This window comes from Aethalodelphis obliquidens, unplaced genomic scaffold (genome assembly GCF_003676395.1).
Source record: "Aethalodelphis obliquidens isolate GAN/ISIS:26980383/991018 unplaced genomic scaffold, ASM367639v1 scaffold9, whole genome shotgun sequence".
In the NCBI taxonomy this organism is placed as follows: Eukaryota; Metazoa; Chordata; class Mammalia; order Artiodactyla; family Delphinidae; genus Aethalodelphis; species Aethalodelphis obliquidens.
In genome coordinates this window covers 31,406,831-31,431,858 of record NW_020837953.1, presented here as the reverse complement: position 1 = coordinate 31,431,858, position 25,028 = coordinate 31,406,831, and the positions used below count along the sequence as shown (strand labels likewise).

General features: G+C 58.2%; 1 protein-coding gene across 2 annotated transcripts; it reads right to left on the bottom strand.

The window, feature by feature from the left end:
• Positions 1-282: 282 nt before the first annotated feature.
• AHDC1 (AT-hook DNA binding motif containing 1) lies at positions 283-24,519 on the bottom strand. Of its 2 annotated transcripts, none has more exons than XM_027109518.1 (5): positions 21,904-24,519; positions 16,704-16,920; positions 16,521-16,558; positions 11,217-16,124; positions 283-945 (listed from the first exon to the last, which is right to left on the bottom strand). In XM_027109518.1, exon 4 carries the CDS (start codon positions 16,048-16,050, stop codon positions 11,260-11,262), a length of 4,791 nt encoding a protein of 1,596 aa, XP_026965319.1. In that variant the 5' UTR covers positions 16,051-16,124; positions 16,521-16,558; positions 16,704-16,920; positions 21,904-24,519; the 3' UTR covers positions 283-945; positions 11,217-11,259. The 2 variants fall into 2 exon arrangements, with proteins under 2 accessions (XP_026965319.1, XP_026965318.1); XM_027109517.1 differs by having other exon boundaries at positions 16,704-16,815.
• Positions 24,520-25,028: the final 509 nt, after the last annotated feature.

Sequence of the window (25,028 nt, the reverse complement as noted above, 5' to 3'; positions counted from 1 at the left end):
GACCCGGGACAGAATGCATGGACCAGGGGCCAGGAAACCCCAGGGGGCAGTCTGGGGAGCCCAGAGGCAGGGGAGACCCAGGGCCTAGGGTGGAAAGGGAGGGGCCCAGATGCAAAGGTGACTCAGATCTCAGGCAGAAGGGAGAGCTCTGAGGGAGGGAACACATGAAGGTATTTCAACTCCTCTGGGGACCCAGTGGCTGGTGATGACCCCCAGCTGTCACACCCCTTCCACTCTGTCCACCCTCACTCACCCCCTTTCACAAGACACGAGGTTGTTTTTTTGTTTTTGTTTTTTTTTGCTTTTTTTCATTTCTTTTTAATACAAACTTGGATCTTTGGGTGTGTCCTGCCAACAGAAAACAACAACAACAACAGAAGAGAAAACCCAAAAGAGTGAAAAATAAGAAAAAAAAAACAAAAAAACAAAAAAAAAAGCTCCCGCAAGAGGTTCCTCTCCCTCCCCCCCACCATGCGAATTTGCACACCACGGGACCACAGCAGGTTTACAGAATGCAATATACAATCCACGATTTATAATAAAACAGTATATACAATAAATAGGATATTGTTCATTTTTGTCAAACGACCTGTAGATAAATTTCTCAGTGCATACTTGCAGGGGCTCTGGACACCTTGAGGCCCCGCTCGCAACCTCTTGCACACGCTCGCGTTCTCTCTCTCTCTCTCTTTTTTTTGTCTTTTTCTAAAACTGTGTTTTGTTTTTAAGTTTTGTACATTTTTAAAAAGTATTTACAATTGCTGGTTTTGTGCAGAAAGGGCTCACCTTCGGCTTCTGCGTGGAGGAGATGGGCAGGGAGGGGTGGGGGGGGGGCGATGGGGCTGCAGGGGGTGCAGGGGAGGTGGGGCGGGAGGCAGAGGGGCAGGTGCCTGCCGGAGGACCATGTGGACGCTGGGAGGGGTCTTGGCGTTGGTTTTCTGAAAGCTGCAGAGAAACACAAGAGAAGAGGCAGAAGTCAGCGGCAGGGACAGACCCTGAGCTCTGGGAAGAGGGAGGTTAAAAGCAGGACCTCCACCCGGTTCCTACCAGGATTCTGAGAGAAGGGAACTGCATTGTTCCTTCTCCCAGAAAATTCCAAGTGGCCCCATCCATGAGCCTCCGGACTGCTTTCTGGCCTGCTCTGAGCTCACTTTCCCCATCTGTAAAATAGGTGTGTGTCCAAGGCCCACACCACTGAGAGGTAAAGGATGTACTGGATGAGGAGCTGGGATTCCAGGCAGTGCAATCTGTTCAGAACTTGAGCTCCTGAGTCAGACACAGCTGAGTTCAAACGCTAGCACCACCATTTAATAGCTCTATGACCTTGGGCAAGTCAGTGAATCTTTGTCAGCCTCAGTTTACTCATCTGTAAAAAGGGGATAACAGAACTATCCCGTAAATTCGTTGGGAAGGTTCAGTGGTTTGAGGCAGATTAAGCCTGGTCCATAAATGTGTCATAAATGATCCTAATTAGTACTAGTCATTATCTTCACGGGGCCTGGGCCAGCTAGGCTCCCCAAGCCTCGGCTTCCTCATGTACCAGTTCGTTTAGTAATTCCTCCTACCTAGGCTGTTCTGAGGAATGACATAATGCGAAGACAGGGCCTTAGCACAGCACAGGTGTGAACCACTGCTTTAATTTCTTCCAAATCCAACCTTCTCCCCATTCCCTATCAATGTCATTCTGTTCCTTAGAGGGGTGAGGTGATGAGGAAGTCTGTCTGAATAAAGAAATTGCCCAACACAATACCATCTGTTTGGCTGCACCCCGCATTCCTGAAGCTCAGAAAATCTCGACTCCCCAGTCCCTACAATCACTAGACAATAGAGATCTCAAGTACCCCCTTGCCCTAGACAGTCGGTCCTAATTATGTTTGCAGGGCTCTGGGGACCTGACTCCCTATCCAGAGCCCTAGCTTTGCTGGGGTGAGTGGGAAGATGCCCAGTGGGAAAGGGGTGTGGGCTCAGTTATTCTCAAGACCTCCAGTCGTTAGCCTGGCTCTTTCAGAGCTCTGTCCTCTTCTCAGAGCCCTGAAATTCATGTCTCCTACATTGGGTGAGTGACCAACCCACCAAAATTAAGGGGCAGGCGTGGGGGTCCTAAAACCACCTTCTGAGACTCCTCAGCAAGCCATCCACCCTCCCCCACCCCTGCAGGAACCAGGCGGCCACAGAAAGCCTTCCCTCTCTTGTCCTCTTTCTTGGCTTCCCTTTCCAACGGGGCCACATTTAAATTCTGCTCAGCCTTGGCTGCTGTCTGCTGGGCAGTCAGCCCCCGGGAAGACTTTTGTCCCGAGGCTGGACTTGCCAGGACTCCCCTCAGGGAGCCAGGTGGGCTCCTGGGAGGTGGGACAGCACCCCATCCTGGTGCCTCAGCCCAGGCGGCATGCAGAGGCGTGAGGGGGAGGGTAGGAGCTGTATCTCTGTTAAGCTCTCGGGTCTCCTGCTGGTGAGGGGAGGATGGAATATTAGCCACAGGGTTAAGAGGTATGCTTGTTAGGGCGACAGCTGTATTACAACTGGGGTGATGGGGAGAAAAGCTGTATCGCAACTGGGGTGATCGGGGCAGGGGATACAGCTGGGGTGGGTGTCAGTTCTCCAGTTAGGGTGATAAGCAGGGTGGGGGGACAGGTTCAGCTGGAGGGCTGGGGGCATCTATCTGTAGGACAGCTTTACTGCAGTTGAAGAACAGCTGTCAAGCTAAGGAACCCCTGTTGGGGTGACAGATATGGTGTATTGGGGTGACGAGGGGGAGATTTAGGACGGGCAGCTCCAAACTACTTAGCAAGCGAACTGTGCTGAACCCCAGCCTTCCCTGCTCCCCTTAAGGGCCCCGGGGCAGGCTGGGAGCCTCTGCACAAATCCCTGTCACCCCCGCCCCCTCCAGCCCTTAGCCACTGCCAGTGACCCTCTCCAAGCCAGGTCTCCATGGTGATCTCAGCCCAGCAGGCAGCTCCTGCCAGAACCATTCCCGTGGTGCCCGCGGCCAGGCAGCAGGGAGGCTTTCTCACCCTCTGCTAAGCCACCGCTGTCTCACCTTCCTCCTCACACCGCCCTCCCCAGCTTTCATGACTTGGCCAGAATCTGGGGGGATGGTGGGGGGTGGGGGATGGGGAAAGAATCAAAACCAGAGGTTCCTGAGCCAGGGAGAAAGCAGAATGCTATGGCCATGCAGAACCCTGACTTCACCAGGTTCAACTCGCCACGGAACAGAAGCAGTGCTGCTGGGCCAGGTGGCCCAGTGCTGGGCACTGGAGACAAAGCAGACAGCAAGACGGATCTGGTCTCTGCCCTTGAGGGGCTCACAGAGCACAGAGGGAAGCAAAGCGGACCCCAAACCAGGCGATCACACGCAGGGAGATGGGGGTGTGTCAAGAGGAGCCCTGGGGGACTCAGGGAGCACAGCGGGGGCACCTCACCCAGCTTTGGTGAGAGGGCCTGTGGCTCTTCAACACACCGCTGAGCACAGCGCCCAGCACATGCTGGGGTCAACAAGGTGCGCCGACTGAACGAAAGAGCCGTGACCGGTCCGAGTCTGATCGGCGAGTCAAGGTCCAGGTCAGGTGTTGCACATCTCCGGACGCCTCCTGAGACCGCCCTGTTACCATAGCTACTGGGGCACTTATCATTCCCTTCCGTGCTCCTCCTGGGCAGAGACCTGCGTGGGGTACCTCCGTATCCCCGATGCCAGCAGTGGCTGGCGCCCCAGGACACCAGCCATTGTTCACGAGACTTAACCTTTTAGTGCCTCCATAACGAAGGACTGCACGTCCCAGAGTCTCATGCTCCAGTAGTTTTACCATCTGTGAGGCCAGGGCTTTAGGTGGTCTCTGCCTGTCAGTGGGCGCTGGCACTGGGGGTGCCAAGGGAGAGCTGAGCAGGGATTTAAAGTGCTACAGATCACATATAAGTCAGGTTGTCCAAAGAGAGCTGCTCTCCCTGGCAAAAGGAGCATTCATTCAAGCAACCAGCAGACATGTATTCACAGCCGCTAACTGCCAGGCCATGCGCTAAGGTCTAACCCTACCTTCTAGTCTCTACCCTCCAGAAAGGGGTCTCAACATCAAACAAGGCAGTGGAGCAGAAGGCAAAGAGTGCATGAGGATTTGAGAGACGGATATGCTGTGTGACCTAGGGCAAGTCCTTTCCCTCTCTGGGCTTCAGTTGCTATGTAAAATAAGGGGGTTGAACAGGGAATGGCAGAGATCTTCAGGCACTGAGATAGAGCACCAAAGACAAGGTGTCAGAGACAAATCACAGCTGTCCAGGGAGGCTGATCCAGCCTTTCTGATGTCTTCAGGCAAAGTCAGGCTTTTGAGTCCCTTAAATGTGGAGAGGATACTGCTTCCCTGAGGCCCAGACCACACCTGACAGATGGAGATACCCTCTGGACCCAGAGTTCTCTGAAGGATGAAGCTTCCAATTGGGGCTGGGTAGGCTGTGGCATGTGGGTGGGTGGGTGGCTCTCCTCCTCACTCCAGGGAAGTTTTTCAAAATCTGTCCACCAGTGACTAGAGGCATTCCTTAAACTCTAGCTCTGCCAGTCATTCCCTCCTTAGAGATCTTCTCCTACCTCCCCCACTGCGGGGCATAGAGAGGGATGCTAGTGGGACCAAATGGGGTTTACTTCCATGGTTGCCCACCAAGCTTGTGTGACCTTGTGCGTATCTCTCACCTCTCAGAGCCTCACGCTCCTTACCTGTCCTGGGAGGAGGCTATACACGCCCCCACCCCGAACACCCACACTCTCCACCCTCCTGATCGGAGATGCCTATATAAGGACAGGCATCTGTCCCACATCTGGGTATGTGTTGGGCATGCAACTGAGTGGAGGCTGAGGAAGTAGCAAGAACATGGAACTGGGTGATCCCCGAGCGACCTTCCTGACTCTACCTTTCTGGGCTTCCCTGCCTGGGTGGCTCTGTGTCTTTGGGCGAGTCCCTCTTCCTCTCTGTAAACTGGAAGGCGCTGAATTTACAGAACTCCAAAAGCCCAGTTAGCCTGAGAGTTGGAACTGGTTTATTTATACACCCCTCCCCTGCCTCATCCTTAGGAGCGCATCTGATAACAGTACGGTTGAGAGAAACCAGCTCATGCCCCGTTACCCAATGCCTAACCTTTTCTCTCACAATTCTCCCTAGTCTACGTGCCCTTCTTTGACTCCTGGAAAAAAAAAAAAAATCCTGACCCTTGAAGTGTCCCCGGCCTGATGAAACACTGGGGAGACAGGGACAGTGCACAGAGATGAGTAACCAGCCTAACGGAGCTGATGGCATGGTGAGGAAAACATTCCCGGGAAGGGCTGTCATGGATGCATAAAGGGCTGGAGATTAATTGCGCCTGGGAAGGATCCTGGAACGCTTCTTGGAGGAGGCAGTGTCTGAGTGAAAGATAGGAAATGACAGGTGGGAGATGGATGATGACTAGGAAAGGGCGGCCCAGGCCAGGGAACAGCTAAAGCAAAGACACAGGGCACACTGGGGAAAGGGCCTGGAAAGCTCCCTCCCGATCCCACAGTATAGAGCTGGAAAGGGAGGCTGTGTGAGCAGGAGGTCAGGGCTGAAGAAGCAGCCTTGAATACCCGGAATACCAGGTTAGGAAGTTGGGCCTTTATTTTGGAGGCAAGGAGGCTGGCGAGGGGAGGACGCAATCAAAAGGTGTTAAGCAATGAAGTCACCAGAGCAGACATGTTTTAGTCAATTCATCCAGTAAATGTTCTGGGGGGGGGAGGGGGAGGTTGCTCCAGACACCATGCATCCCAAAATGCTGAGGGACATGCAGCAGCCACAGTGGGGGCTATGGGCTCAGGAAGCGGGGGCAGGTGTTGGGGCAGAGACCTGGCACGCACTGGCTGTGCTGACCCACGTGGCTGAGCTAGGGCTATAGCTGCCGAGGCCTCAAATTTGTTCAAGACCCATTTTCTGCCCCCCCCGCACCCCCCCCCCAGGAAGCTCTTGCTGTCTGCCCTGACCTACCACGGTTCAAGAGGGTGGTCCCTGGTATTTCCGGTGGGAGCACTTCAGTCCCTCCTCTGGAGAGTGATGCCCACATGGAGGCTTGTAATGAACACCTGTTTCAAGGCTGTAAACTCCATGAGGGCAGGACACTGCTCATCTTGTTCAGTGGTACCTTTAGTACCGGATGCAATGCCTGGCCCGGGGCAGGCGCCTGGTTCATGCTGGTTGAACACAGCATTAACCTACTTCCTCCTGCCCTCTAGCACAAACAGAGGGCACTATGGCAGCAAAAGTTAGGATGACAAGCAGGGCAAATCTGCCGGGAGAGAAATCATGATGTATTACAAAATCACAAGGCAATCTTCTTTCGGATTATCTGTACCAAAAGAGAGGACTGCTGTGGATAACTGTGTGTGGACAGAGTTTCTAGCTGACCTGGGTCATTTAGGAGTCTGGGTCCTGTTGCCCAACAGGCTTTAGGTCCCTTGGCGTGGGGTCTGTGACTTACCTTGTCTCTGGACCGCCCAGGGAGGACTCAGCCCCACTGTTAAGGCATATAACTAGGTGGTATTTCACAGCCTCCTGCCAAAGGCCCCAAACCCATACTAGAATACCAGCTCCTTCCTAGAAGGGAAGCAGGAAGAGCAGGTGAAGGAGTGCTGGCTACAGAGTCCTGAGCTCGGAGGAAAGGGTCAGAGGTGTGTGACGCGCACAGACGGCGGGGAGGTATTTTATTCACCCATCTACCAACCACTGATTACATGCTTCCTGTGTGCCAGGGACAGGCTAAGTGCTTCACGGGTAATCTCATTTAATTCTCACAAGAGATGCAGTGAGGTGACGTGACTCACCAGGTCACCCAGCTGGTAAGGGATGGAACCGGGCTCTGCACGGAGGCCTGTTTGTGCCCACAGGCATGCTCCTAGCCACCACCCTCCAGTTTCAGGGCCTTGCTCCCTTGGGTTCTTCTGGGTCCACAGGGATGTGGGGAGATGGGCGAGGAGGAGCGTGAGAGGGCATGCTCATGGAGAGATTATATTTCCAGGAAATGAGGGCTCAGCACAAGAAGGCCTGGCCTGAAAATGGCTGCAGGAGAGGCAAGAGATCGGATTGGAGGGAGGAGAGCCCCAGAGAGTGGGAAGAGGAGCCCAGGAGAGGCAGGGCAGGCCTGGCTGACCCCTGACGTGAGGGCCTCTTGCCTAGGGCCAGAGGCAAGATCAGGTGACCTCTTGAGGTTTCAAGACATGGAGAGACAAAGCCCAGAGCGGCCAGTGCCTGGCCCAGGTCCGGGCATGCCTGCTGACCCTGGCTGGTTGGTGGCCTTGGAAGCCGCCTTCTGCTCCGGTGAGGCCCCAGCTGGTGTAACCTTGGAGGACCTGTGACATTTCTCTTGGCCTCAGGTCCAGGCCTGAGAGGGAATAGGGAGGAGAGGGGGGACTCGAGATCCCTAAACACCTTGGAGGGCCCTTCCCACCCTCCCACCCTTTCCCCAGGGTCTGGAAGGGCTGATCTTCAGCCGTGAGGGCCCAAGGTGGAGCCAGTCCGTCTGGCTCCGCATTCCATCTAAGGGACTAGAAGATGTTTGCGGGGCCCAAGTCTCCCTCACCCCCACCCCCACCCCACCCCGGCCCCACGTCCCTCTCTGTCCCATCAACTCAGCTCCCAGACCATTCAGGTGCCCCATTCCCCACTCTAGCTCCTCCAAGCTTTCTTCTTCTAATTCACATTGGGATGTGACCTGCCCTGGCTCACGGTTTCCTTGGCCTGGAATGCCCCCCCGCCCCCCCCCCCGCCCCGTCTCCATCTCCGTGTGTCCAAATCTCGCCTATTCTTCAAGGACAAGCTCAGATGCAGCTTCTTTCACAGAACCTCAAAATCCGTTTAAAATGTCAGACCCAGAAAGGGTTGTAGTGAGCATCCAATCAACCCGTCATTTTGCGGATGGGGAATCAGGGGCACAGCGTGGAGGGGGAGCAGAGCATCCAGGCTGGGAGGGGGTGCAGTACTGGGTTCAAATCATGACTCTGCCATTTACTACCTATGGATCCCCTGGGCAGGGTTCAGAGCTGTACCTGTTTCCTCAACTCTCTGATGGGGGGGTGAGGGTGAGGACCCGCACCTTCCAGGCTGCTGTGAAGGGTCAGTGAGGCAGTGTTGCACAAAGGGCCCGGCACGAATACATGTCCCTTCTCTCACCAAAGGGGCAGAGCGGTGACTTCTGATCCCACGGCCCACCTTCCTGGTGCAGGAGCTTTGCTTCTCCCTGCCACTTCCCACCAGGTGTTTGAGGCTCTCTGTGTGCTTGCTTGAGCTTTTTGGGGGTGGATGGCCACTCTTGAGGACAGGGGCCACGTCTGCTTTGTCTTCCCCGTGTCTGGTATCGGGACGGGCATGGAGGGGCTCAAGACGTGAGGCTAAGCTCAGTGACTGCTCCCCCCGTGCCAAGGGTCAAAAGGGCTCAGTGCCTGTCGGTGAATGAGTGTGTCACTGTCCTCCCTGCTTAAGCCCTCTGTTGACAGTGACACTCCCTCTGTTAACTCTTTTTCCTCACTGTTCTCCTTCCCTATATCCCCAAGGCTTCTTCACTCCCACAATGATTGTAATCAGTCCTTGGGCGGGGCGGGGGGGGGCGGGGGGGGGTAGAGTTTGCCCTAGATGAGGGAGTGTTTGGATAAAGAAGGGGGACAGCCCTCCCACCACCATGGTCCAAGCCACCACCACTGCTTTCCTGGGCTACCGCAGCCGGTCTCCCTCCTTCAACACCGGCCCTGCTCCACTGTGGCCCACGACATTCCAGCTGAGAACGCTTCAGTGGTTCCCCATTTGTCTTGGGACAAAGTTCAAACTCCTTCCAATGCCCTGCATGATCTGGCCCTGCCCCCTCACCCCCTCACTCAGTGTTGCCGTCCTCCCATCAGCTCCTCAAAGCTGAGCCGCTTCCTGCCTCAGGGCTTTACCCACTGCTGTTCCCTCTGCCCAGAATGCTCTTCCCACTTCCCATTTGGCTGACTCCCCCTCATCTTTCAGGCATCAGCCTCAGCATCTGATCAGCTGGACACAAGCCCTCATGGCCTCCTAGCTTTTCCCCTCTTGCACAGTCCTTCCTACAGCGATAATTACCAACATTCTGTTTACTGTCTTTCCCGCTAAACTGGAAGCCCCCTGAGGACCAGGACCTCGTTTGAGGTGTTCACTGCTGTGTCCCCAGTGCCTGGCATGCAGTGGGTGCTGGACAGACGTCTCTGGCTGGAACAACTGAATGCATCGGTTTGAGGACAGTGCTGTGAACTCCCAGCTCTGAGTGGGGAGCGGGGCCAGAATGTGGGGCTGGATGGCATCCCAGTTCCTCCTGCGTTCAGGGCTCACTGGGTGGTTCCATTATGTATCTCACTGAGCCGTGACCTGCCCAAACACCCAGCCCCCTCACCCGTTTATTTTCCCACCCAGAGCCCAGGAGGAAAGGTTTTCGGATTATTTCACATGTCTGGATTATCCATGAGACATCTCCCCTCCAGTGAGAAGGATCAGGAGTTTGACATTTTAAACCCTAAGCAGCTTCTCCCTGGCCTGCTTCAGATCTGCGGCTCTGCTGCCTGCAATGAGGTGCATGGGGAATGGAAGGCCATTTTTAATCTTGGTCTGGTTTCATTAGGAGGAAAACTATGCTGTCCCCCAAGAAATTCTGGTCCACTGTCTATGCCATGCAGAGTTTTAAGAGCCCAAGAGATTATCAAAGTCAACTGCCTTCAACAGATGGGGAAACAGAGGCGGGGGTGGGGTGGGGTGGAGGAGGGGCGAAAGCTTGGTCAAGGGCATGTAGCAAGTTGGCCAGTTGGGGAATGGTCCTTCCCCAGGCCTCTTGACTCCCATGTGCTGCCCTCTGCCATCTTCAGGCACCGAGGGAGCTGAGGTCAGGCAGAGAGGGGGTAATAAGTTTCCACTGACATGACTTCAAGACCCTGAGTCACCCTGGCTTCGAACAGCCTTCCCAGAGCAGGGACGGGGCTTTCCAGGAGCCCTCCTATTCATTCTCCAGGAAAAGGCACTCCCAGGAGGCTGCAGTATACTGTAGCAGAGGTCAGGGGGAGTGAGGGGCTCAGAAAGGCCCCCAGCCCACTCCATCACCACCCACCACGTCTGGGTCAATTTTTGTAACAGGTCTGTTCCAAAAGCGGGATCTCATGGGCCAGTTACGGCTGCATTTCTGGAGCAGGTTGTTCATCAAGAAAATGATTCCTCCAACTCTGTCCCGTTTTACCACTTTGCGGGCATTTCCCCTCTTTTATTTTTCTTTTCCTAAACACAAAATCTTAAGAAAACTCAACAAGGTGACAGTACCTGATAAAACAATATCTGAATACCTAACAATATTTAACGGAATTCTTTTTTTTTTTTTTTTTTTTGGCCGCGCAGTGCGGCTTGCAGGATCGCAGGATCTTTGTTCCCCAACCCGGGATTGAACCCATGCCCCCTGCAGTGGAAACGAGTCCTCACCACTGCACTGCCAGGGAGTTCCCTAATGGAATTCTTAAGAAAAGCAATTGGCTTCAGGAAAGGGACTGGCTTTTTCTAGGTAGGAAACATCCTGCCTGGGGATAGACCCGCGCTGGCTACAGGTTCCCAGGCACAGGGAGATCCCAACACCCCTGTTGAAAAATAGCCTTTGGGGTACTCTGGGAGACCAGAAAAGGACATACTGGCCACACCCTCAGCCTGGCCCTTGCCAGACTGCATCGTGAACTAAATGAAGCTCCCAGGGAGACAGGGAAGCAGGCAGGGTCAGTATCCTGGATGGGCCTCGGCGGATAATTATCCAACCTGCTTCTTTCTCCATCTGTCACATGCAGGGCGATGCAAACGCCCTCCCTTGCAAGAGGTCAAGTGGTGAGTGCTTCCTGGGACTCAGGTGGTCCCTGCCCATGACCTAGCATGGATGAGGGAAATGAACGCTTGAGGAACCGAACTAGATGGCCCCATCCATTCTATGGTCCTCCAGCCATTTCAATAACGGGACCCCCTGAATGCCCAAGCCCCACACTGGATTCCCCACTCAAGACCCCATCTCCTCCCTAAGACTATTCCCAACATCTAACGCCAGACTCCCTGAATCCCAACTCGGGTCCCCAGTCTTGTCCTCAAATCCTTCCTGCTTGTTGCTATACTTCTTCCCCTTGCCCAAGCTCTAATGTCCTCATCCCCCCACCCCACCCCCACCCCACCCCCGGCTTCTTCCCACTGCACCCGCATCCTCAGACTCACCCAGGAACAAAACCTCGAGGTCCAGTCGGCACTTCAGTTGGCACTACAGGGAGGTGACGGTGAATGTGTCCTCAGGGTGAGGTTCCGCCATGGGCCCCAGGAAGCCGCTCTTGGGGCCCCCACCCAGGCCGGGATGCGCCTGCGGCATAAAGCCTGGATACCTGTAGGCGGTATCCTGCAGGGGCAGCAGCGAGTCCCTCGGCACAGGGGACAGGGTTAAGTCACTAAGGAGTGGGCAGCCATAGCCAGCAGCAGCTGCAGCGGGGCCACGGGGTGGGCCGGGCGGCCGGGCCATCTCCATTGGCTCCTTGTCGGCCTTAGGTGTGGCCGGCGGGCTAGCCAGGTGTGGGGCACTGAGGCACGCGGCCTCCGTCCTGCCCAGGAAGTCAGCCAGCAGCCCTGAACCCACCTTGCCTTCATAGGGCGGGCTGCGGGCAGCTGAGCCTGGCGGGTACCAATATGCTGTACCCTTGCAGCTGGGGGAGTCGTAGTGGGGCTGGCCCAGCGGCAGGTCCCGGCAGCTCAGGTGGGCCTGGGCTGCAGCTGCATGGCTCAGGCTGGCCCCCTGGAGCCCATGCTTGAGGGGCTCACAGGCAGCCAGCTTTGTGGGTGGCGGCCGCAGCTCTTCCTTGAAGCCCAGGGTCGGAGAGCAGGTGGGGGAGTAGGCCTTCTGCAGGCCAGCATCAAACACCGTAGGCGGGTGGGCCAGCGGCGGGAAATGCTTGCCATCCAGCTCAGGGGCACCGAGGCTGGGCGAGTCGCAGTGGAAGCCTTGGCCGAAGGTGCCGTCCGATGGCGTGGACGGGTTCATGGAGTAGGGTCCCATGAAGTCACAGGGATCTCGCTCGCCCACGCTGAAGGCCCTCGACTGCGAGGGCAGCGGTGACATGCTGCTGTCCCCGCTGTAGTAGTCCAGGCCGAGGTCTGGGCTGTCCTGGAACAGCGGGTTGACCGGCTGGGGCTTGGGGATGAACTTGGCTTTGGCCGCCGCCCCGCCCCGCTCCTTCTTGGCTGAGCAGGCCCCGCCCCCCCGTCCACCCCGAGGCTGCCGGGGCCCGGTGCTCCGTTTGGATGGGTAGCCCGCGGCGCTGGCCGAGGCGGTTGACGGGAAGCCCAGATGTGAGGCCTCGAACAGGTCCACCTTCTTCCGCCGTCCACGGCCTGGCTTGGAGCTGCTCTGGAAGAGGACGCTCTGGTTCCAGTTGTAACCGGGAGCGGACGATGCCTCGTTCCAGTCCATCATCAGTTTCTCCAGGCTGGACAGGCTCGACTGGCCCTCGCTGCTCGAGGCCTCGCTGTTGGCACGCCGGAAACCGCCACCGCCGGGCTGATTGAACTGGGTGCTGTCGGAGGATGACTCGGAGAAGGTCTCGGACACGGCTGTCTGCTGCTTCACCTTCTGCGGCGTGTAGTTGGAGATGTCCAGGATCACGTTGGGCTCGCTGACGTGGCAGTCGAAACCGGGATTGTAGAGCTGACTGAAGGCCTCCGAGGCCCAGTCCAGGCCTCCATAGCCCTGCCGGAAAGGCCACTGAGAAGCCCCCGCAAACTGCCGACAGTTCTCAGGCGAGGGCTGGAAGGAGGAGGAGGACGAGGACGCGGCAGAGGTGGCAGAGGCTGTGGTGCCCTTGGGTACCATGTAGCCGCCGGGTGAGACCGTGCTGGCCCGGCTGTCACAGCGCAGGGGTGTGGGGGCCGAACCAGAGAAGGGGCCCCCCTCAGAGCTGTTGAAGAAGGATGCCTTGCTTGGTGGCAGGCAGGGGCCACCGGTAGGCGGTGGGGCGTAGCCAGCGCTGTGGGCGCTGCTGGGTGAGGCAGGGAGGCTGTTGCCACTGCCGTAGGCAAAGCTGCAGTCCTTGCTGTTGGCGCAGTCCTGGCCCGTAAAGGGCTTAGTGGGTGCGAATACACTTTGTCCAGCCCCGTAGCCCCCGTACTGCGGGGGGTAGGTGCTGGCGGGCGGGTGTGCGGTAGGTGAGCGAGCCACGGCAGAAGGCAGAGGAGCCAGCTTCGGGAAGGTCTCGGCTGCCCGGCAGTCTGAAGCGCCGGGGGTCAGCCCATAGCTCGCTGCCCGGCCCGGCGGGAAGGTCTGGCGAGTGGGCAGAACAGGCTGGAAGGAGGGGTCCGCCCCAGCCCCGCTGCTGCCCACCGCCACCGGGCTGGCCTTGGCTCCCCGGCTGGGGAAGGTGGCCAGGCCCCGCTGGGCGGGCAGGGCGCTGCTGGGGGGCCCTGTGTAGGTGCCTGATGCCTTCCGGGACTCGGGGCGAGAGGCTGAGAGGGCAAAGTCCAAGAGGTCGGAGGAGTCATCCGAGTCGAGCAGTGAGCGGAAATAGCCGGTGAAGAGGTTTTGGCGCTCCTGGCTGAGCTCCGTCTGGCCCGCAGGTGCGGCTGTGCTGTAGTAGCTGCCACGGCCCGAAGCCCCGCTCTCTAGCCCAGTGGAGGCAAAGGCCCGGGCCTCGGTCCCCTGGAACCCGCAGTTTCGGCCAGCTTGCCCGCCCGGGTGCCCATGGTGAGGGGCCCAGCCACCACCCTTGTCCCCGGCCCACTCAGTGCCCGCCTCCCCAAAGCCTGGGCCACTGGGCACCTGTTCCGGGAACAGAGTCCCATTCTTCCGGGACCGCCTCTTGCGTTTGGGCTTCCCAGTCACGGCGTCTACCTCCCCCCGGCCCCGTTTGCGTGGGTGCCCCAACTCAGCGAGGCCAGGGCCCCCGACCCCGGCGGCTGCCACGGCCACCACCTTCTTTTTCTTGCCGATGCCCTCAAAGAAGTCGCTGAAGGAGCATCGGGCCGCCTTGGCCGCGTGGCCCCCACCCCGGCCACCAAAACCGCCTGCTTTGCCACCTCGCCGTCGGAAGCCCTGCACACGGTGCAGGAAGTGGGAGATGCTCTGTGTGTCGGGCGCCTGGTGCACTGACTCGGGCTCACTGGGTGTCCAGCAGCGGGGCGGTGAGCACCGCCCAGCGCACTGGCTCTGGCGGTTCAGGAAGGCCAGCTTGGCGAGGACATCTGAGTACTCGGCCTTGCTGTCGTTGGCATCTGCTGCATAGGACGGCTGGGGAGATGCCAGCTTCTGCTTCCGCCGCCGCCGTTTCTTCACCTCCGGCATGGCCATGGTGGCTGCCGCCACAGTGGCTGCCTCGGCCGCCACCACCGCTGGCTCCTTGGGCTTGCCGGGGCCCAGGAGCAGGTTCTTAGGAGGGCGGCCGCGCTTACGCTTGAGAATGATGGGCATCTCGCCGGGTGGGAAGACCACCACCACGTTCCGCCCATTGTTCTTCATCTTCAGCAGCGGGGTGGGCTCTGTGGACACGCGCAGGCCCAGCTCCTTGCCCTCCACGCTCAGGCTGCTGCTCAAAGACGACACCTTGTACGTGGTCTTGTTCCGCCGGCCCAGTGACACGGGGATCTTGGCCATCTTCACCACCATGCGCCGCACGCCCCGGCACTTGCCTCTGCGGGTAGGGACCACTGGGGTCTGGGAGGATTCGGGCTCCAGCTCTGGGACTGGGCCTGGGCCGGGCAGGGTGTGAGGTGGGGGCGGGGGCGGGGGTGGGGGCTCAGCCAGGGCAGCCGCCAGCCCTGTGGGCACAGGCAGGGGCAGCAGACGGCCCTCGGGGCCGGCGTCTGCCTTGCGTCCCCGTCCGGCTTTCCGTCGGCGACACAGGATCTTTGGCCTATCGGTGCGCCGCAAGGCGTATTTGGGGTGACCCTCAGGCCCAGGAGGGCCATGGGGTGAGCACAAGTCCAGGCGCAAGGGCTCAGCCAGCGGGCAGGGTCCCAGGGGCTGCTGGGGCTCCAGGCGGCGGCTAGGGACGTCAAGCAACTTGGGCAGGGGGTCAAGTGCCTGAGGGTCGAGCAGCTGCGACTCCAGGGAGTCGGGCAGGGTATCTAGGGCCTGCAGAGCCAGGCCCGGCAACCCCAGAGGATCAGCAAGGGGTTGCAGGGGCGGCAGCTCCAAAGCTTCCCCGAGCGGCTCTAGTGCCTGCGGGTCCAGGAAGCGGGGCTGGGGGTCTAGGAGCTGAGGCTCTGGCTCAGGCGACGGTGGCTCCAGGGCCTGGGCCTCCAGCAGCTGGGCCTCGGGGCAAGTCAGGGAGGCCAGCTCACTCAGGATGTCGGCGTCAGCGAGTTCTGAGTAATCAGGGCCGTCTGGCTCGGGCTCTGGTGGCAGACCAGTGGCCGCGGCCGTGGCTCCGGGACTATGGCCTTGGCCGGGCTGGGGACTGTCCCTAGGCTCAGGCTCAGGCTCGTAGAGGGGATGGCTGGACCGCTCAGACTTGGCATGGGGGGTGGCCCGCTCCTCAGGGCTGCGGATGCTGTTGGCCAGGCTGGGTGAGGAGAAGAAGCTATACTGAAGGTCCCCGGGGGGCGGGGCAGGTGGGCGGCTGAGCCGGAGGCCACCGCAGTCCAGGTGCACGCCGCTGTGCTGCAGGTCCTGGGAGAGCCGGGTCAGGTCCTTCATGATGTCAATCAGCTGGACCACTGGACGCAGGTTCACCCGCCCGTTGTCCCAGCGCCGTCGGGAGCTGCTGCCGTCTCCCGCGGGGGTGGGGCAGCGGGCCTGGGAGACAGGACGGGCCGCCCTCGGGGGCAGCGGGTCGTCCCCCTTGGCAAGGACTGGTGGGCGCCGGGTGCTGGGGTCCCGGCGTGGGGGTGGGCGCGGGTTCTCGGAGAAGGTGTGGGCGAAGGCCTTGTCGGGTGGGCTGGCAGGGGGCCGGGCGGGAAGCAAGGGCCGGGGGGTGGGGGGGCCGCCGGGGTAGTACTTGGGCTCCCGGAGGTAGTCAGGAGAGCTGCACACGGCACTGGAAGTCACCACCAGGCCCTGGGGCTTCACACGCATCCTGACCTTGTCCTCCACGGGCCGCCGGGCGGGGCCGGGGCTGACATGAGGGTGCGAGAAGCCGGGACCAGGACCTGCCAGGCAGCACAGCCAGGAGGTCCCTCACCGAACGCCTAAGTCCTCGTCAGCTTCCCATGTCCTCAGTGATCCCCGGCACCCCTCCCCTGAGTCCCCTCCCGAAGCCCCATCCCCTTGCTGACCCCCAGCTTTTCCTAAACCACCACACGCATCGGGAACCCCCACAGGCCCCAGTTCCACTTATTGACAGCTCACCCACTTTTGTCTAGACTCTGGCTAAGGGCTGGGGGAGAACAGTTCACCTGCTTTGGGGAGGGAAGCCCATCAGCAAGGTGGATCAAACGTCAGGAGAGGGCCAGGCCCCTGTCAGAGGGCCCGGAGGTCCTATCAAGGACACGGCCTCTTCCTTCTTGCCCCATCCCCAGGGCTCTAGGAGAAGCCCGGCCACTCACCCTCGGCTCTGCCGCCTGGGCTGTCACACTGGAGATCTCTGTGGGCAACGAGACAGGCAAGAGGAGATCTCAGCGGTCTGCTGGCCACAGCCCAACCACTGCCCACCTGCCCATGGGGCCCGGTCTCCCCCACATACCGACCCCAGCTCCCCCAGTACTCCCTCCAGCGCATGCCCAGCTGACCTGAAAGAGAGAGGGCCCCCGTGCCTGGGGGCTCTGCCAGTCGCTGGCTGTCAGCTGGGGGTGCTGCGGGGCAGCTTCGGCCTGAGCCCAGGCCTCGGGGCGTGGACAGCGCCTGGAAAGGACCACCGCAGCTCAGGTTTAGTGAGCACCTACTGCGCGCCAGGCGCTGGGCTGGAAGCTGTCCAGGCATCGTTTCATTTAATTCTTCATACCAATCCTGCGAGGTAGGGGCTATGAATAACCCCATTTTGCAGATGAGGAAATGGAGGCTGAGATGAAGTGACATCATTCACTCATTCATATACTCATTATCTATGGAGTGCCTACTTTGCACAAGAGCTGGGTAGACAAACATTTAACAGATTATGGTAAGTGACTTAATTATTAGCAGGATAAGAGCTGCAAAAAAAAACGGAAGAGTGCCTGAGGTCAGAGGTTTAACAATCATACCAGGGAGTCAACAACGACAAAAGCACATATTCTGGGGACGCCTTCTCTGCTGCCAAACACGGGACTAAGCGCTTTATGTGGACTACCTCATCTGACCCCCCTGCAAACCTGGGATCGATACGATTATCATCCCTGCTTCCACAGTCGAGGAAACCATCCGCTGGAAGGTGGTAAGCACCATGAAGGCAAGGATTTCTGTCCTGCTGACTTCTGTGTGTATCTCCCAACCCCCGGATCAGCACACGGCCCACAAATGTGCTTCAAAAAATATTTACTGAACGAACGAATGAATGAATGAGGCACACAGAACAATCAGCCCTGGCTTTCCCCCTGAGGCTCTCTCTCTTTCCTCTCCAGACCCAAAAGTGGGACCCAAGTAGGATGTGGAAGGAGGGAAGGAGATTAAGAATGTGAAAAGGGACATTCTCCGCCCTCCATGCCACCTCTAGCCTCCATCCGGCCCCTGCTACATATTTTTAGAGCCCTCTTTGTTTCGCCTTCACTGTATTTATCATGACTGCAGTCAATTACTTGTACGACTGGGTGTTCAGTGTGTCTGCTCCCCAAGTATGGGCTCTTCATGGGCAAGGACTGTGTCTGTCTTGTTTTCCGTTGTGTCCCCTGACCCCAGGGCCCGGGCTACGGATGCTACCTAAATATTTACCGAGTGACTCCCTGAGCTGGTCAGGGCAGAGTTGGGATTTAGATCCAGGCATGTCTGACCCCCAAGGGAGCCTGGGGACTCAGGGCCCCGGCTGATCCCCAAGAGCTGGGGTTTGGGGGAGCAGGGAGCTGAATGGTCCTTGACCACTGGGAGGATCGCTACCCAGGGTTGTTAACTCCACAGGAAGACTGCAGAGCTGACTTGGGGACAGGGGAGTGTGGGCAGGGACACTCGTCCACTCGCCTTTGGTGGGCGGCAATTTGCAATCTATGAAGCACCTCCACATATATGACCCACTGAATCTTCACCGAACCTGGGAGACATGGTTTACTGTCTCCACGTTACAGAGGAAACAGGCTCAGAGCAGTTGTATAACTTGCCTGAAGTCATATAGCTGCTAAGTGGCAAGATTCCTAATTCTGCCACGTCCAAAGCCTCCTTCTACTCCCAGCTCCTGCAACTCTCCTTCAGCCACTCCTGAAAGTGCTCCTTCTAGAGCTGTGGCCTCACTTAAGGCTGGAAGGAACCCTAAAATCATCTAACCCATTGGCTTCCAAACCCTGGGCCTGGGGAAGCTATGTAACCTTGCAGATACCCAGACCCTAGTCCAGGGGAGTCTGACTCATAAATCTGAAGGGACATCTGGGATTCTGCATTTTTAATCGGCTCCCCTAGTGGCTATGCTGTTCTAGTGCCACCTCGTGCGCCTCCCATTTTATAGATGAGGAAACTGAGACCGGAAGAGGGAAAGAGACTTTGCCCAAGACCACAAAATGGCATGAGGAGGGCCTCTTTGTTGCTCATCCAGGCAGAACATCCCCTGTCCCTGCAGGTCCCAGGCCTCAGCTGTTCCTCACTGCCCCATTTACTCGATCACTCAGGGTTCTGTTCTCTCTCATGCCTGCCGGCAGACTGTGGCCTGGCCCCTTCTAGGCTAGGCTCTCTCTGCTTCAAGAATCTCACTGTTGCTCTCGCAGGATGGGCTGCGGGTAAGACACTCACAAAGGAGCGAAGGGTCTCAGACTCTGTGGAGTCTCCAGGTCAGATTTCCAACAGTATGCTTGATCCACAATGCTGCCCTCTTTGAGATGCCTACCAGAAGCCATCATCCCTCCCTTACTGAGGGTGGGGCTCACCAACCCTCCCTGCTCTGGAGACCTCCCACTTGGGGCCTGAGGGTGTGATCTTGGCAGAAGAGAGAAACCTCCTCTCCAGTGGTTGCTTCTGTTCCACCCACCCGTGAAGACCTTTGGGCACGTCGTCCTGCCAGACCTCCTGACTCTGTCCACTGCTCTCTCGCAGCCTCCAGGATCTGAGGGAAGCAGCTGGCACCCCTCCCCACCACACCCAGGCATCCATTTTCTTGGACCCCTCCCAAGGGCACCACCTATCCCACGTCTGTGAACAAAGTCGAAAAGGTTCTTCTGTCCATCTGTCTGCTTCTGGGTCAGTGTGTCTGAGCCTGCCTATGGGGACACCAGCTGGCTGGGAGGGAAGGGGGCTGGGGGCCCCAACCTGCTGTGCACAGTGCCGGGAAGGGCCAGCCCACATCCTTGAGTCCCCAGCCCCACCCTCCCCCGCTGCGGCTGTGACCACCCCACCCCTTCCCCAGGCAGCCTCCCCTCCCCCACCCACAGCCTCCCCAGGGGAGCCAGGCTGCCAGCCCCAGCTCTCACTTCCGGCCTCATGGCCCTCTCTCTAGCCTGCATACTCCTCCCCGCCCCCCCAACACCATTTCCCTCCCAGCCCGGACTGAAGCCTCAGGGATGTCCTCAAATGGAAAACTCTGCATCAAAGGGGCTATCACTGCTGCTGTGAAACTTCCCCCATCACCTCCCTTCAGGGCCTTTATCTCCCAGGATCTGCCCCTTCAGGAACTATGCATCACCCCTCTCAACTTCCTTATCTTCAGCCCTCTCCCAGCCACCCAATTGTACCTGAAGATCTTCTTCCAACCTGACTCCAGACCAAAATCATAACAAAAATAACAACGATGAAAAAAATAATGGCAGCTGTCACTTATTTGGCATGTAAATGGTGGCTCAGAGAGGTTAAGTAATGCCCTTAAGGACAAACAGCCATGACAGGGAAGAGCTGGCGCCTGCACTTAGGTTTGTTGGGCTCCTCTAAACCAAACTTCTTCACTGTCCAGAGAGTCAGCCCCCTCCCCTGAAGCTTCCTCTAACTGTCCTAGTCCCAACCACCAGTTCTAATTTTTGACTTCTAATCTACCCCGACCCAGCTTCGGCACCCCTCCCACCTAGGTCATCTCATGCAGTACCCTCCCTCACCACTAGGTGTCCCCTTAGAGCCACTGACGCCCCCGAGGGGAGCAAGCCCCGCCCCCCCCCCTGGAATCATCAGGGCCCCCCACCACAGCACAGCACACCCCCCCCCACCCTACCCCCAGCCACACAGAGCTCCTTTGTGCAGCCCTTGTCCACCCCCTTCCTGCCCGGAGCGGGGCACCTGGCAAGCAGGTCTGCCCCAGGCCCGCCCCCTGCCAGCCCCCAGCCCTGGGTGCCAGGTGTGTGGGCACCAGCGCCAGCTCTGGCTGAACCTGAGGGTCACCCTGCCGGGCAGCCCTCCCTTCCTCTCTCCGAGGTCACCCAGGGACTGTGCTTCCCGCCCTGCTCCGCCCCCATCCCCTCCTGCCCTTGGCCCTTCCAGACTCCTGTCCTTGTCTTTCCTTCTGTCTACTGGAGGACTTCCCTCCTCCAGCCCCACCAGGCCCTCCCCACAGCCTCTCACCACCGCCCACCTCCTTCCCCTGAGAGCTCCTTGTTCTGCCCCCCCCCTCCCCGCCCAGGTCTGAAGAACTCCTCCTCCTGGAAAGTTGCTGCTGGAAAGGAAGTGACTTCAGCAATTTGGCCACAAGGCTGGGCACTGCTGAGCCCAGCTCAGCTGAAGGCTTGCCCAGCCCACCTCCAAAGCACAAACGGAGCCACGTGCACACACCACCCCCAGGGTGCAGCCGGAACCCTGAACACACGCTTCCCCGGTGATACGCGGAAGGATCTTCGTGTACACACCCCACCCCACTGTACTCACACATCACCCCAGTGTGTTCAGATTCTTGTCCACACACCTCTCCAGTGTACACTAGCGCCCTGCACACAGACACCATCCAGCGTGGCACACACAACACTCCAGTCTCCCCACACCTGCCCAGGACACGCTCTGAATCCTGCACACTCACTCCGATGTACCACATACACAGCCTCTGAATGTCCCCCAGCCCAGTCCACTTACTCTTGTGTGCAGAACCCTGCACACCTGCGGACAGAGTCCTGCACGTGCCTGCTTGCACACAAGTCAGAGGACTTTGCACACGAGATGCTCTGTGCACATACAGTCAGGTACATCCAGCCCTGCATCCTCCATAGCTGAACCTCCCCACACTTACAATCCCAGGAGGCCCCGCCCCCAGACCTCAGGCCCCAGGAATGCTCTTTTGGAAGTTGGGTGGGGTCCCCAGGCAGGCCGGGATCTAGGGAGCTTCCTGGAGCCCGAGGCTTGAGGCTTCATGTGTCAGTTCGGGGAGTTGCCTCTGCAGGGCAGGGCAGCCCCACCTGGCCTCTGTGGCTCCTGAGCCTGGGTGGGCTAATTCGGGCCCAGAGTCAGGAGGTGGGTCCTGCCCCCACCCCTGCCCCATCTCATCTCAGGAGGGCAGCCTAGCATACCCGAATTACCCAGGTCCTCTCAGCTTCCACAGACTCTAGAAGGGAGGGGTCCTGCGGGGTCAGCTTCACACATCAGGCATTCTGGTCTCTACCTCTGTCCTGGGTTCTGGTCACTGTCACAACCCCTTTCCCTTCCCAGTTCTCTCAGGTCATCCAGGTGCAGGGAAGAGTCCCCAGACTAGGAGGCAGGACTCCAGGGAACTGCCTGTATATCCACGGACCTCACCTTTCTGGATAATGGGGAGTCTGAGTAAGTTGGGTTAAAATATTTTGATTCTAAAGGGCCTCTTTTTGGCTTAAGCTGGGAGGGGGGAAATCCCTGCCATGACTGGGAAGGAAGTACCCCTGATCCCCACTTCCTGGGGTGGCCAGTCACAGACCCGGCTTCCCTATACACTGTTACCTGAGCAGGCTGTGCAGACAGGCCCAGCTCAGCAAGAAAGGCCTGTCTTCGCCAGTGGTTCCAGAGTGGTCTCTTCGGCGGCCTGAGAGTCGCCCCAAAGCCGGGGCCCTCTGCACGCACTCAGCTGGGCAGGCTCTGGGGTCCAGGCCAATGGGCAGACAGGCAGGCAAGCTCCCATCTGTGGAAACAAAAACAGCACCGCAGACATAAGCATGGATACGGGATGAGCCAGAGAGAGGGACCAGGAGGCCATCCTAGATGGGGTCCACTCTTGCACAGGATGAAATTGGCTCCAACTTCATTTCACTGGGGAGTGTGAGCCTACCTCTTGAAACCCCAGGTAGCATCGTCGTGCGGGTAGGTACATGTACGCGTGAACATGAACACACATGCTATGGTGAAAAGAACCTGGCCTTGGGAGTCAGAATGGTCCTTGGCTCAACTCTCACCAACTATGTGATCTTGGGCAAGTCAGTTAACCTCTCTGTCTCTCAGTTTTCTCATCTATAAAAAGGGGAGAGCTTATGAATGGGGAGAAGCACGCTGGGGAAACTATAAATGCTAAGAGCTCACTTACAACGTAGGTGTGAGAGTTGCTGTTCAAAGTGATGGTGAATGCAGATTTTCATGAGAGGTGTATAGGCAGCTGGCATTTACCCTTCTCCATCAGCGACTGGTTATATGTCTCTTGTTTTCTTTAATAATCGTGGCCCTCCTTACCGCCCCCCCCCCAACCGGCTTCCTGCCCATTTGTCTGCCTCCCTGAGGTCTGTACTGAAGCCGAGAGTGGGTCTGGGAACCAGGCCTCATGGACTGCTTATAGGTTTTGGTTGCCTGGGAATGTGTATGTGTGTGTGTGTGTGTGTGTGTGAGAGAGAGAGAGATCCTGCCTGTACAGATGCACGTCTGTGAGCGTCAGCTGTCTGGGCAAATACACCTGTGTGTGGCTTCCTGGGTCTACTTAGCCTTCTGTATGCTTCTCTGGGTGTATTTGTATGTCTATACGAGTATATGTGTAAGAGTGTTACACGTATGGGACTGTGTGTGTGTGAGCTGATACTTGTGTTCAGTGTCTTCAATTATATGTGTGGGTGTGTGCACCTGGGTCTGTTCAGTTCTTTGTGTGTGTCCAGCTGAGCCTATGTCTGCACGCCTGTGGGGACACAGAGGTGTGAGTGTGTACCTAATGTGTGACAGGTGTGCCCAGCTGTGGTCAGGGGGTGAGTGCCCATGTGTGCACACAGCTCTCTGCATCTCACTGCTGTCAGGAGCTGAACCGGCTTCTGCCCATCTCTGACTCTCTGGGCGTGTGTACTGGGGCGGGGCGTGTGTCCCTGCAGGCTTCCAATCTCGAGGCCTGTGACTGCGGGCACTGGTGTCACTGTGGATCAGTGTTGCCTCCCTCCTACCTCTGCCTTTCTCTGGGTTTTCAGGGTCATGGTGTGATGGCATGACTGGTCACAGTGTCCCTGTGGGTCTGTTTCACTGTGGGTCAGTATGTGCTCACGTGTGTAACTCTGCGTGTGTGTGCTGTATGACTTTATCGTTGTGCATCTGTGTATGTCAGTGGGTCCTTGTGCCATGTCATTGTATGTCTGTGTCAGTGTCAACATGGGTGAGTCTGTGTGCCATGGTATGCCTGTCAGTAAAACGGTGCCTCAGTGTTTGTGTGGTGCCTTTATGTAACTTGTCAGTGTGTGTGCGCACGCGTGTGTGTGTGTGCATGGGAGACCCTTTGTGAGACAGTGTGTGTCTGTGTCACTGTGTTTGTATGCCTGCTTCCCTCCTCCTTCCCTATCTCCTGCGTTCTCTCTCTCTCTCTCTCTCTTTCTGTAGGAGCCAGACAACTCCCCAAGCCTGGATTAGGGACAATTTATCCACAGGCAGAGAAGGAGAATTCCAACCTGCCAGAGCCTCCCTCCTCTGATCCGTCCCCCCTTCCCCCCTGGTTGGGTGGGCAGAGAAATGCAGCCGGGCAGCTCCCAAGCCCTTGGGGAGCCCCCACCTCTGCAGCTCCCCAGAGGCCCAGGAGGGCGGAAAAGATGGAAATCTGGGTGGCCCCAGAGCCCTCCAGTGGGGGTGGATTGGCCGCCCCCCCCCAGGCCGCCACAGCTCAGCTCATCTTGGCCCTGTTCTCCTACATATGGTGGTGGTGGGTGGGGGGAGTCTGCATGAGGTCTGCCTGGCCCTGGGGGCTGGGGCGACCTAAGGAGTAAAGCTGCTTCCAACCCCTCCACAGCCTGATACTCCCCAACTGATAAACGCCAGCTTCGACACCCCCGGAAATGTAAATGACTGGGGAACTTGCGCCTGTGCCCGCACAGGCTGGGGGGATGCTGGGAGGCAGGGGACAGCGTGGTGGGGGGAACGCAGCAAGGGGGGAGCAGGGGCTGAGCTGGGACTAAGGCTCCCTTCACGGTGCTCCAAGCGCAAGGCAGAATCACATGTTTCCCATTAGCTGCTCTGGCCTCCTTGTTCAGGGGGTGTTGGCTGGGGGAGATTTGTTCTGGTTGCAGACACCAGCCGAGACCACACAAGAGAGAGAGTAAAAGACAGAGAGAGAGAGAGAGAGAGAGGAAGAGAGAGAGAGAGAGGAGAGATTGAACGCCAGAGGGAGAGGAAAAGACAGAGCGAGCGAGAAAGATACACAGAGACACACAGGGAGAGAGACAGAGACAGAGAGACATGAGAACAGAGACAGGCACACACAAACACAAAAGCAGAGGGACAGAGACGGGTGATGGGAGAGGCTAACAGAGTGGGGGACAGGGAGAGCGACAGGGAAGGCGACTGCAGTGCAGAGAGACGAGTCAGAGGCTGAGGAGCGAGTCAGTGAGGCACAGAGTGCGAGTCAGGCCAGGAGGGACTGAGGGGGCGGAGGGCGGCGCTGGGGCCGCAAGCCTGATGGAGGGGACCCGAGGGTGACAGAGCGGGAACCTGCTGCAGGGCCAGCGAGGGCAGGGGCGGTGGGTGGGGACGCGGGTGGGCAGGGGGAGTGGCTGCTCCAGCGCCACCGGGCGGGGCAGCCAGGAGCCTGGAGCCTCCCGCCTCCTGACCCTCGAGCCTGGGAGAGATAACAGGCCGGAATAGTGCTGACTTGCGGTTCAGAAATCCAATATCCTCCG